This window comes from Melopsittacus undulatus, chromosome 1 (genome assembly GCF_012275295.1).
Source record: "Melopsittacus undulatus isolate bMelUnd1 chromosome 1, bMelUnd1.mat.Z, whole genome shotgun sequence".
Taxonomy (NCBI): Eukaryota; Metazoa; Chordata; class Aves; order Psittaciformes; family Psittaculidae; genus Melopsittacus; species Melopsittacus undulatus.
In genome coordinates, this window is record NC_047527.1 from 40,269,650 (window position 1) to 40,282,227 (window position 12,578).

A 12,578-nucleotide genomic window follows, 5' to 3' on the forward strand; every position below is an offset into this window, starting at 1 on the left:
ATGCACAATTTCTTTTTTTGGAAAAATATGAAGAAGTGTTTGTCAGATTAGAATACTTGTTGGAATAGATTTATTTTTAAGAGAAAAGAGTTTTCCAGCTGATGACTTGATTTAGTGACATCATCAGTGTCTCCAAAAAAAATCTGTTGTCAGTAGTCTACTTTTGGAAGGGAGAGAGTGAGGAATAAAGGAAAAATACAGACATAGACATTCTAGGCTCATGCTGTCTCCAGAAAAAGGACAGCTGGGTCTGACTTTCACTAGGCTTGACAGTTCATACACTCTTTTAAACCAGAAAAACTTCACACAACATCAGCAAAAGTATTTGTTCACTGTTCTCCCTAGTGGTACTGATTCTGAAAGTACTTAGCAACTCAGATGCAGCATGTACTATAAGTTATTCAGAATCTGGATAATCCAGCCACAGGTAACAGCAAGTCAGTATATATATATATAGGTAATGCATGGAAGGTTTTACAAATCTTTTTTCCTCTGAAAATACATATATTTTGGCTGAATAAACATTTGCGAAAGCTTCGATGCTTGATTTGCATTAGACACACTACTTTATCATTTGTTGATGTGCAGTTTTAATGAGTCCATTTTAGAGATATAATGTCCCAGAAAACCATGGTCAAATTTGCTGATGATTCAGCCATCTAAGAAACTGCAAGTTGAAAAACTATTAACTAAAGTAGGAATGGTGACAATGGGGATAAACTCACTTCACAGACAAGATTACATTTTCTTTTTATGTGTACATTTGAAAATCTACATGCTGTAATTCTAGTCAAGAAACCAAAAAAAGAACAGAGAAAGAACAGCTACTATAATTGTTACAGCAAGATGAACAGTTTGCTATAGATAATTTATTTGCCAAATTTAATCCACTTTCCTCCTCACAAGCTATCTGAAAACAGACAGATTATGACACGTATTTCATTACAATTTTAAGAAATTGGATTATTATTAATAATTTATTAATATATTAATATATTTTTGTGGATTCATTTCAGAACAGATTAGTCATAAAACATAGGAAATATTGAAGTTGAACAGTCTTGTATGCTACATGATACTCCATCTCTCACTTGATTCACAAACAGGGAGCTTTAAAGCTAGGGGAGGCATAATTCTTCTGCAAGAAGAGTTAGAGGAGGAACCACACAGAAGATAGTTAAACCTACAGAATATAAAACCTTTTCATTTTCCCTTAGGGAAAAATGTTAATTGATTTTTAGTTACTACTAGCAAATTAGGTTTGAATGGAGAAAAGTCACCTTAAATATTGATAATAATACATATTGTTTAATTCAGCATAATTTATATTTCATTTCTCAGAATAATATTAAAACAATTTGTGTGTGTGTACAGCCCACTAAATTTTATTAATTAACACTGTCTGGAGAGAGAAAGATACTTTCCAAGACTAAGCAGCTGAGATGGACAATGTGAGAGCCATACTTACTCTGTGACCCAGAAGAGCTGCCTTAGCAAAACCAGAACTGACACTTTTCGTTTTTTCTTGGATAAGAGAATAAGCACAGAAAAATTCCTTAAAAACAATAATTCCAGCAACACTTCCAGACTATTACAAGTTTAATTTTTGGTAACTCCTTTTCAGATTCTCTTCAAAGGTTTCTTTTTATCCTGGGACCCATCTTTTGAGCATTTCCTTTAAATCTATGACGAAGTTTGACTTAATATTCAGTACACTTCAGTGTCAGTGCTGGCAACATATCACTGTCTGTAGCAGTTGTAATAGCTCTTGCAACAAAAGCAGCGTTAGAACAGTCATTGTGCAATATTTATCTTTATAAATGCCAATCATTTTATAGGCTTAGTATTTAGGGTTGATGATTGGTTAATGACGGTATTCCCAACTGAACAGAAAATGGTAAGTCAAGACACACCATATGCTTCATTTCATCAACCTGTACGCACAAGTGATTTCCCACACTGCTAATGTTACTATCATTTTAATAGGCTTTTATTGGAAAAGGAGTTAGAGTGTCTAAGTAAAGGACCTTCGCTATTAAACTTAGCAAACTTATTGATTTGCTGCCTGATTATTTTGATCTCACTTCTTAATCTGGAGAAACTCCACTGAAAACAAAAGAGTTTTGGCCCTGGGAGGCAAAATAAGGACCATAGTAACACTGAACTCAAATCAAAACCAGTGTCTGAATACTCCTGTAAAAGCAGGCAAACGAGATAAATAACTTTTGCAGAGATATCACCCTTCAGACTGTGGCTATTTCAGCTGTGTTGAACTGAACTCATCCACCGTGTCCCAAATGGTTGTCACATCCCCTTTTCTTAGATGGAGATATTAATCTTTTTAGCTGTGCCAGCATAACCACATGATCAGCTTCTCTCCAGCTAAATTTTGTCAAGATAGATGAAGCAAAAAAGCCTAAATTTTTAACAGTATTAACTGCTTAAACTAAATAAACATTTGGACAGAGTAAATGAATGTCACTGTGCCAGAACACTGAAGGAATGGAAACACTGGGTGGTAAGCAGCAGTGCTGAGAAGCACTGATAGCACACTACTGTCTTAGCCCAGCTCAGTGGATGGATGAACAGTGCATCTGACTGTGACCTCAGCATCATAAAGTCTGTGTTCTGTCCAAATGTTTCTTTAAAAATAGGTTTTCCAATGCATTTGAAAAAGCCAAACCCAAATTCCTCCTAAATTTACATATTTTCTTAAATAGGTTTTTGGTTTATTTTAAATTCTCATCCAGAAATTAATTGGAAAAAAAATTATCTTTACATTTAAAAAAAAATAATTTAAATTACAGTGAATACATAATTAGAAGTTTCCGATACCCTGCAATTACCCTGGTACATCCATCTTCAACAACATTATTGAAGAATAAATGATAGAATAGGGGCAATAAAAAGAACAAACAATATTTGCTCTGAACTGACCATATGTTAATTTGGTTAATATAACTGGAACAGAATATTTTTGAAATCAGATTTGCATGCATAGAACAGCAATAGGAGTAAGGAAGAATAATGTGATACATTGTAGTAATCAGCATCTCTGACCATTCAGGTAATATGTAAAAAGACATTTCAATTAGACCTCAAGTAAAATGCATTTAATAAAATACCAAAGGGCTGCTGCAGAAACCAGTATCATCAGTGTTGTGGTTTAAGCCCAGCTGGTAACTCAGAACCACACAGCTTGTCATTCACCCCTTCTCTCTCCCCCCACCCCCCAACAATGAGCCACAGCCAAATACGTAAAAACACATATTACACAATGGAACATAAAAATGAAACTAAACCAAACAAAAAGCCCTGAAGACAGACATCACTTTGCACAAATTCAAACCCATCTGATGCAGCCTGATTATTGGAATGATTTAATAAGTTTGAGATCTGATTTAACAGACAAAGAAAATAGGATGGATGTAATTTTCTTCACCGTTAGTAATGCATATGTTTGTGTAATGTTTTGACTAAGACACCATAATCTAATATTTAAGTTATTCTCAGGTAAGATCAACCTGGCTGATAATGGGATAATAAAATGTCTAACTGGTAAGTCTCCAAGTATAATTGTAAGTGGAAAATATTTCCAAGCACTTTTCATTGTAGTGAGGCCAATCAATAAGCTTATGGTCTTTAATATTTTCATAAGTTAACTGCAAGAATAGAGATAATACAAAACCAATTGCTAGTTATGATAGTTGAAGAAGTACAGTGCTCTGAGATTTGTGAGCATTAATAAATCACTGGAAAACCTGCCTTCCAGTGAATCAAGCAGCCTAATCTATTTAACTTGTCAAAGGCATACTGATTTCCTTATTGTCATAAGTACCTGTCAAAGGCAGCAGAAATTTGGTGTGAGAGAGCTATCTAGGCTAACAGTCAAAAGTATGACAAAATCCAGTTCCTAGAAGTTAAAGCTTGACAAATTTAGACAGAAAACAGTGTGAATATTAAAAGAAAATAAATAATAAAAAAGCATATTTAAGCTTTGAAACAATTTTCCAACTAGATGAGCACTTCATCACTGGAATCCCTTCACTCTGAGTTAAATACATTTTCTAAACTATTTAACCTGAATTGAAGTTAATTCAGCTCTTGCTGCATCAAGGAAAATGGTTGAATACTTCATTTGCTGGAAAATGCAGTCTTGGATTTACCATAACTATTTTAAGATTTTTGATAAATCAAGCTAACGAAGTCAGCTGTATTTTATCTTTGAAAAATCTTGTTTATTAAAAAAAAATGAAATAAATGTGGCATAGAATTCACTTGCTCAACTTTGCCTATCTAAAATAAGTCTATAGTCAGACAATTTCCTCATAAAATCTTGAGAAAGCAGCTGGCACTCTCTGAGGATAATTAATTTCATTTTAAGATAAATGTCCAAATAAAGAGAGAAGGTAATGACCTGAAAGCATCTACTTCACTCCCTTTCTGCAGAAGCAGCTCAAATCATCACATTAGAACAAATGTGTACCTTAAAGGCAGCTAAAGCCACATGAGATGTATTTCAGATTTAGAAATGAAATTTATGTAATTTATTTTTGAGCTCTATGTAGACAGAAAACCACCTTCTCTCAAGTCATTAGCATCAGTGTTAATTAATTTTGTCCAACTTTTAATTTTTGGAAACAATTTTTTACTTCTTTTTTTTTTCTTTCCCTGCAAGAATGTCAGGAAACCAAAATTAATGATTCGCACAGCTCTAATCCATTGGAGTTGCATTGAGTCTGAGAGCAATCAAGACAGACTTCAGGGCCCTTGGATGACTGGTTAACGGATCAGAGTGCTCTCCCTTCCACTTGTAGGGAATTGTGAGGGAAGAAACAAGAATAGCCAACAGATAAATACCTGGCTCTGAGCCTGGTGTCACTGGTGGAATTTGGGTTTTTTGATCATGGGTCAGTTTACACACCACCAGGTCTGCTAGCAACTGATGGGGTACACCTGTCTCAAAGGTGGAAAAGGACCTTTGTACAGAGTTAGCAGGGCTCATGAAAAGAGCTTTATACTAAATTTGGAGGGGGAAAGGGATAAAACCATGCTCACTAGAGATAAGCTTGGGGGCAGCATGTTAGTGAGGTCCTTTGGTCTATCATCTCAGTAGAGGTAGGGGATGGAGATCCATGTAGCAGCAAAGATGCAGTGGTTATTGATGTGTTAGAAACTACAGAAGTGCCTGAGAATTAGAATTAGCATAGGAACAGGGCTTCCCCCCATGAAGAGGTGGCAAAATCAACAGGCCAGTTGAAGTACTTCTACCCCAATGCACACAACATGGGCAACAAACAGGAGCTGCTGGAAGCCACTGTGCAGCAAGAAAACTATGACATAGTTGCCATCAGGGAAACATGATGGGATAACTCAAACAACTGGAGTGCTGCAATGGATGGCTATCCACTCTTCAGAAGGGATAGGCAAAGAGGGAAAGACAAGTGTCCAGAGCTTAATGATGGTGACAGCAGGGTTGACTGTTTATGGGTAAGAAACAGGGGGAAGGCCAACAAAGCAGATATGGTGATAGTCTGATATAGCGCACCCAACCAGAATGAAGATGTAGATGAAATATTCTATAAGCAGATGAGAAAAGTCTCACAATCGCTAGCCATTGTTCTCATAGGGACTTCAACTTACCAGATGTCCAATGGAAGTACAAACAGCAGAGAGGACACAGTCCAGGAGGTTCCTGGAGCATGTGGAAAATAACTTGCTGACACTGCTGGTGAAGGAGCCAAATGAGGAAGGCCCCCCACCTGTCCCTTTGTGTACAGTGAAGGACTTGTGGGTGATGTGACAGTTGGAGGCTGCCTTCACCATATTGATCATGAAATTATAGAGTTTTTGATTCTTGGTAAAAATCTAGCTGGATAGCTAAGCCCAAAGAATAGTGGAGTTACATCCATTTGGCAGCTGCCCATGAGTGGTGCTTCCCAGGGAATATGGGGTGAGTTCTGTTTAATATTTTTATCAATTACTTTTTTCAATTAATTTATTATTTTTACAAATGATCTGAATGAGGGGGTTGTGTGCACCCTTAGGAAATTTTCAGACAATATTTCCTATGAGAAGCTGCTGAGAGAACTGGGGTTGTTCAGCCTAGAGAAAAGGAGCATCAGGGGAGACCTTATCACTTTCCAAACTGCCTGAAAGGAGGTTGTAGTGAGGTGAGGGTCAGTCTCTTCTCCCAAGTAACAAACAACAGGACAAGAGGAAGTTGTACCAGGGGAAGTTTAGAGTTGATACTGGGGAAAAAATAGCTTCACCGAAAGGGTTGTCAAACATTGGAACAGGCTGCCAAAGTAAGGGTGGAGTCCCCATCCCTGGAGGCATTTAAAAGACATGTAGGGCCATAGCTTGTGTGTTGATCTTGGCAGTGCTAGGTTAACAGTTGGACTTGATGATCTTAAAGGTCTTTTCCAACCTAGATGATTCTATGATTCTATGATGACCAGACCATTTTAGTGTTCATGTCTATAATACAATAACTTGGCCAACAGCACACTCCTATGGTTGGATCAATGGCATTTTGCAGTTATTTAATAATGTCAGATAGGCTTTCCATAAGATAAGGTTTTTCTGCAGTCACAAAACATTAGCATTCTAGATGGGATGGGATGTGGATACTGCATACAAATACTGAGTTCCTGCTAGTGGCCACAGGACACTGTCTCACAGTACATTGTCTCATAGTACACTGTCCCACGTTCTGACTCTTCTTAGTGTATACTGGAACACATGGATTTCTGCCTGAAGTAATTTTTTTTAAATTGCCAATGCATAATCTGTGACTACTGAAACTGAACACCAACAGTCACCTTCCACTGAAAATTTTTGTATGTGCTGCAGTTACCATGGTACCAACCTGAGCAGTTGATGTCTAAATATAGGGCAGGATAAAGGATATATCTTTTCGACAACTAATAGAATGAAGTAAATATTCACAGAGATTTTACTGCTTCAGTAACTTAGAAGACTTAAAATACTGGCCACTCTCATCATACTGAGATTAAAATACTTAAATATCAGTCATAACATATTCAGTTGTAGTTTACTGGCTTTGGTAGAATTGATCTGAAAAAAAAGACATTCTCGAAGAGGCAATCTGTGGGTAACTCACAGCCATATGACAGAGTACACAGCAAGTCTATAAAAGACCATATAAAGAATCATGAAGAATTCTGTTCACTGAAAAATGTTGGGTGCCAGAAGCAATATGGAGGTATTGTATGGATTTCACAAAAACAGGCCCTGTTATTTCCAGAATGTCTGCACTGAGTGTACTTTGTGCAAGAAAGTGTTTGTAGCAGGTAACATTTTTCAGCCCTAAAGTGACTCATGAAGTATGAATAAATACTATTAGGATTTCATGAAAGCTGAACTGCATGAAGTGCGCCAAGATTGCTTTGTCTACTCTCACAGTTTTAGGAGAACATCAAACAAGGCATCAGTGTCATAGTAATTTTAAAAATAAAGTTCTTGCAGCACTAGTTCTCATGCTTGTTTGTCTGAATAGATCATCAGAAGCTCAGCTGCTCTCAGACATGGGGTGAGCTACAGGGAACTTACCAGTGAATTAATAATATCATGCACATCACTGTATCACTTATTCATTACTTTGTTCAGCCTGAAGAAAAGGGTTTGGGGAGACCTTAGAGCAGCCTTCCAGTACCTTAAGGGGCTGACAAGAAATCTGGATAGAGACTGTTTACAAGGGCATGTAGTGACAGGACAAGGTAGAATGGCTTCAAACTGAAACAGGGTGGATTAGATTAAATCCAATTTTAATTAAGGAAAAAAATTCTTCATTGTGAGGGTGCTGAGGCGCTGACACAGGCTGCGCAGAGAAGCTGTGGCTGCCCCAGCCCTGGCCGTGCTTAAGGCCAGATTGGACAGGGCTTTGAGCAACTCAGTCTAGTGGAAGGTGTCCCCGCCCATGGCAGGGGGGTTGGAATCAGATGAGCTTTAATGTCCCTTCCAACCCAAACCATTCCATGATTTTATGATCTGTCAGTTCTCTGATGGTTTCACAGGTGTAAGGAGTTTGTAAAGACACAAAACAACCTTTCAGATATAAGTTAATTCAGTCTTTTACTGTCATGTAACTCAGCTCATGTAAATACAAGATTTGTTAAATGAAAGAAGCATATCTCCAATCCACTGCAAATTCCCCTGAATATTTAAACATTTTTATGTATTTCTGCATTGCTAAACTGTTGCTTGTGGCAGCCCTGACATTCTGTGAGATTAACACCATATTTTGATGTGATTTCTAACAGAAACACTGTTCCAGTTCACTAGCTGTTACTGTATAGTCAGGGGAAAAATTATTGCAAGGAAAAGCACATTTTAAAATGTCAGAACAACTGTTAAGATTCAGAAGGCAGATTCTGTCTGTTATACTCCAAAATCCCCTAAATCACCAAGTCCAGACTCTTTGACTGCAGGGGTGCTTGGCACAATATGTGATTGGGTTGGTATAGAAAGAGATGCTCTACACTTGAGAGTCTTTTTGGAGAATATAAGTAAAGAAAAGAAAACATTGGGAAATTTCCAAAACATGTCATGAGCAAAATGTTGCTGCAAACGCAGGAATCTTGCTTGCAGAATCAATTTGCGCTTTGTCAATTAACCAAATTACTTTATTTTCACTGAACACGGAGAAAATCAATACTTTCCTGTGTTTCTCTATTACTTATCTATAAGCTATTTCTTTTTAGGGCCCTAAAATATTCTTATGCTGATATCTATTTTCAGAAATATAAGGATACTATGTTACATTCGCACACTGTTCCTATAAAATGTCAAGTAAGTAATAAAGAGATAGGTACATGCTAGTTCTGCCTCTTACTCTGTAAAACAGGATAATTCTGCACCACACTAAAGTAGAAATAAATACTATAAAAACACCTTTCAGGTTATGAATCTTTCTAGTTCATTTCTGCTCTCTTTGGCAACATTTGTGTTTATGCATCCCTGGTCCCTCTTTGTTAAAAACTACCAGTCTGGAAATCAGATTGCTCACTTGTGCAATTCTGATTTAAGGAGAAATCCAGTAACATTTACATTAAACTAACTTTACTTCATAAGGACAAAAGGACTGCAGCTCTAAAATCCAATTTAATCAGTTATCAATAAGCCACAACCTGAATTACAACATTACGGAAGACAACTGTGCCTTTGTCCAAACTGAGTACCCTCCACACAAGAATTTAGTCCCTTAAAAATAAAGATTTAAACTGTCCTCCCTTTCTTATGAATAAGCATTTCAAGTAGGCAAAATCCAGTAAGATAATGACCCTCTTCAGCTCCCACTGAATTAATGAAGCTGGAGATAGTTAGGAGCTGAGCTCCTAATCCTACATATCATGCTTCTGCTTTGGTTATCAATCTAAGCTGATTTGCAAGCTTGCTTCTGCAAAGAAATTCTCATTCATCTGTCAGCCAACACCAGAAGAAGGAAATAATTTACTAATTGGTATTCCCAAAAGGGGAACAGATTAGAATACCATATTCATAGTATTCACTGAGATTTCATGAAGGTAGAAGAGTACACACTATAAGACAGGTAGGACTGTCTAACATAAAATATGAGCAGCATTTCTGGTTGCAAGACACTGGTGTTTCTTCTTCTGAACTTTAACTCAGAATTTCCAACTCCAATATTCTGTAACAAATTCTTTTTCAGTATCTTAAATTGTTTTAATCCTCAAGTTTGTTTTCAAATAAAGATCCACAGAAAATACACTTTGTTTTTTCCATGTTTAAAACATCCTGTGACCTTTTTAGCTGAAAATTCCACTCCTCCTATCCAGAGCTTCCAACAGGGATTAGGGTTTTTGTCAAATACATGCATCTTGCTGTAAATCTGTCCCACATTTCTACAGCACATTCAGACACTAAATTCCCTTTAACTCCAGTCGATAGTAACAATTTTACAGGCAAATGCTATGCTGCTTTTTCCCTGGTCTATGTCTCTGAGCTCCAAGACTCACACCTGCCCAGTGAGGGAATAACCATCTTGGTAGACCTAAGAAAACTATACAGAGTAGCAGCTGACTGTTTGGAGGGAGACCAAAAGCCAGACTGAGGGGTAGACTGGCAGTGGAAAGGCAATAGCTGGGGAAAGGAACCTTAGCCTGAAGAAGGGGAAGAATTATTAAAGGGAATTGAGTTTCTTTTTAGCAATATTGTGAAGCAAATACACAGGAAAAACACTGGCATGCCACTGAAGAGCACCAATATTTGCAAAATTGAACCTAAACCCACACTTTATTGTTGGTATTGTTAACATCAGCTATATAAGCACCAGTATTTCCCACATAAGATAGAGATTCTGTGATATTGGCTTACACATGCACTTAAAATCACAGAGCATCACAAACTGGGCTTTGTAGAGTTTGTCCTACTGCCATTAAGTCCATGTGAATTGGAGTGGATTCTAAATGTGCAAAATATCATGCATAAATTGTAAGTGTACCTTTCCTTTAGTAAAATTATCATCTCCTTTCCTGATGAACTTTCTTCTTCCAGTATCTCCCAAAAGGCCTTGCAGCATGATATACACATCAGCATCAGTTCCTGACCCATGGGACGTTCCGGTAGTGATGTAGAGAACATAGGTTTTCACTGTTGGGAAAAAGAGATCAAAGGTTTACCAAAGCTTAATCAGTTTTAAGAATGTGTTATTTAATAAATTACTACTATTATATTTTAATTTTAATTTTTAGTCCTTCCCACTGTGATCAAAGGGCCAAGCTATATCATAATGCTTAGAAAAGCACATAAAAGCATTGTAATTAAAACCTAAGAACCACTATTATAAGGAATAATAAGCTAAATAGTTTGTGAGTAGGCCTGAAACACAGGCAGAGAATATGAAAGAACAAGAAACACATCACAAATTGTTATAAAAGCATGTAAATAATACTCAACCACACACTTGTATACATTTTAATATGTAACAAACACTCCTATGAAACATTTCCTGGGTGATGGATGATACTAAATTACTCAGAAAGCACATCTCTGCTCTGAGTCGTGGAGTTCAAATGAAGCTGAACTCTATCACAAAGACAGCAACTTTTGTACTTCCTCCTGATTATTGTCCAGTCAGCAACTGGCCACCTACACTATACCAGTTGCAGTTACTGGCCTCAGCAGAGGATTTCCAGAAATGCTGTGTGTTCTCTGATGTGTCATCTTACAACTCTTCAGCTGAGCATTTCTTGGTTGACTGTTTGTGTTAAGTACCTGTTTGTAGTCCTATAGAAATGCATACCACACTGGTGATCTGGCCTGCCAGAATAAGAAAGAAGCCACATACACAAAACATTCAACTGAAAAAGAGGGAAAAGTACCAGGAGAAAGTAAAGAAAACAGTATCCGTCCTCATGTTAAATGCTCCTTTTTCAGAGGAGCAGCATTTGTAAATATTTATATACGTGTGTTCTTCCAGAAAAAAAAGAAACTAAAAAAATTGAAAGACAAAGAGCCTTCCCAGGGAATACCCCAGCATTGCTCATCTCAAATTCATATTCAGGGAGCTTCTGCCCAAGTGCTTTTTTTTGAGAATAGCTTTGAAATCACAGCAGAAATGGCAAGGAATACACAGATTAGTTGTGCTATTCATCTAAACCCTTAACTCCTGGGAAACACTTGGAGGAGACTATGGTATTCTTACAGCAGAATATCCATTTAGGATAACAGCTCTTCCATTTGTCACTAACTTTGGTTATAAAACTTACTAAGAAACACAGAACAAATGAAAAGAATCCAGTCTTGAGGTGGTGAAGGCATAACTTGCATGAAGGATTTTGATGACATTTAACTGCAAGGTCGCAGAAGAAGAATGCCTGAAATTCTAGGAACACAAACAGATGACCTACTGTTGTGAGGGGCCATGGATCTCCTTCTTATCTGAAATTACACTATGAGAGTTATTTCCTTTGGATTTCCTTTGTTTCCTCTGGGAAAGAGCTGAATTGTATTATTGAGAAGCAGCTGAACTCTGAGTACTGTTCAAAACTTTTTTAATATTTTCAGTGCCGTATGCTTGCTCTTTTATGTGTCACAAACTGATACCAATCAGACTTGAATGCACAATGCTCAGTTACAGGGTCTGAGAAACTCTTTTTTAAACACTGGAGAGGTTTGGACCTAGCCGTGCATCACTAGCTCAAATGAATAGAAAATATCTGCTAAACCCTTTGGACTGCTCTGCAAATCAGGCATCGTTACTGACCAAATTTTTTGTCATGTTTCTGATTTTTGACAAACCTGCTGGAAATGGAGAGCCAGCTGTGAGAACTGGAAGCTCAGCCACTCTTTCTCCTTCCTCTGAAAAGTTGCGACAAAATGGAAATTCAAGAACAGTTTTACTTTCTCTGTGTTGAAGCTTTACCTTAGCAAAGAGCAAAAAAGAAATACCTTCAACATATGTTGCGCTCTAATGGAAACTATAGCAAAAGCCGTACTACTAAACAGCTATGATGCATCATCTCAATATTAAAAAATAAGAGAAAATAAAGTTTTTTAAAAATGTTTTTGAAAGCAGCCTTTTAAAAGAGAAG

At 37.1% G+C, this 12,578-nt stretch overlaps 1 protein-coding gene across 1 annotated transcript in view; it reads right to left on the bottom strand.

The window, feature by feature from the left end:
* RP1 (RP1 axonemal microtubule associated) overlaps positions 1-12,578 on the bottom strand; it is a 179,103-nt gene that overhangs the window by 23,886 nt on the left and 142,639 nt on the right. Inside the window, 2 exon segments of the mRNA XM_034060203.1 lie at positions 10,487-10,635; positions 12,286-12,409. Coding sequence (XP_033916094.1) covers positions 10,487-10,635; positions 12,286-12,409 — 273 coding nt within the window.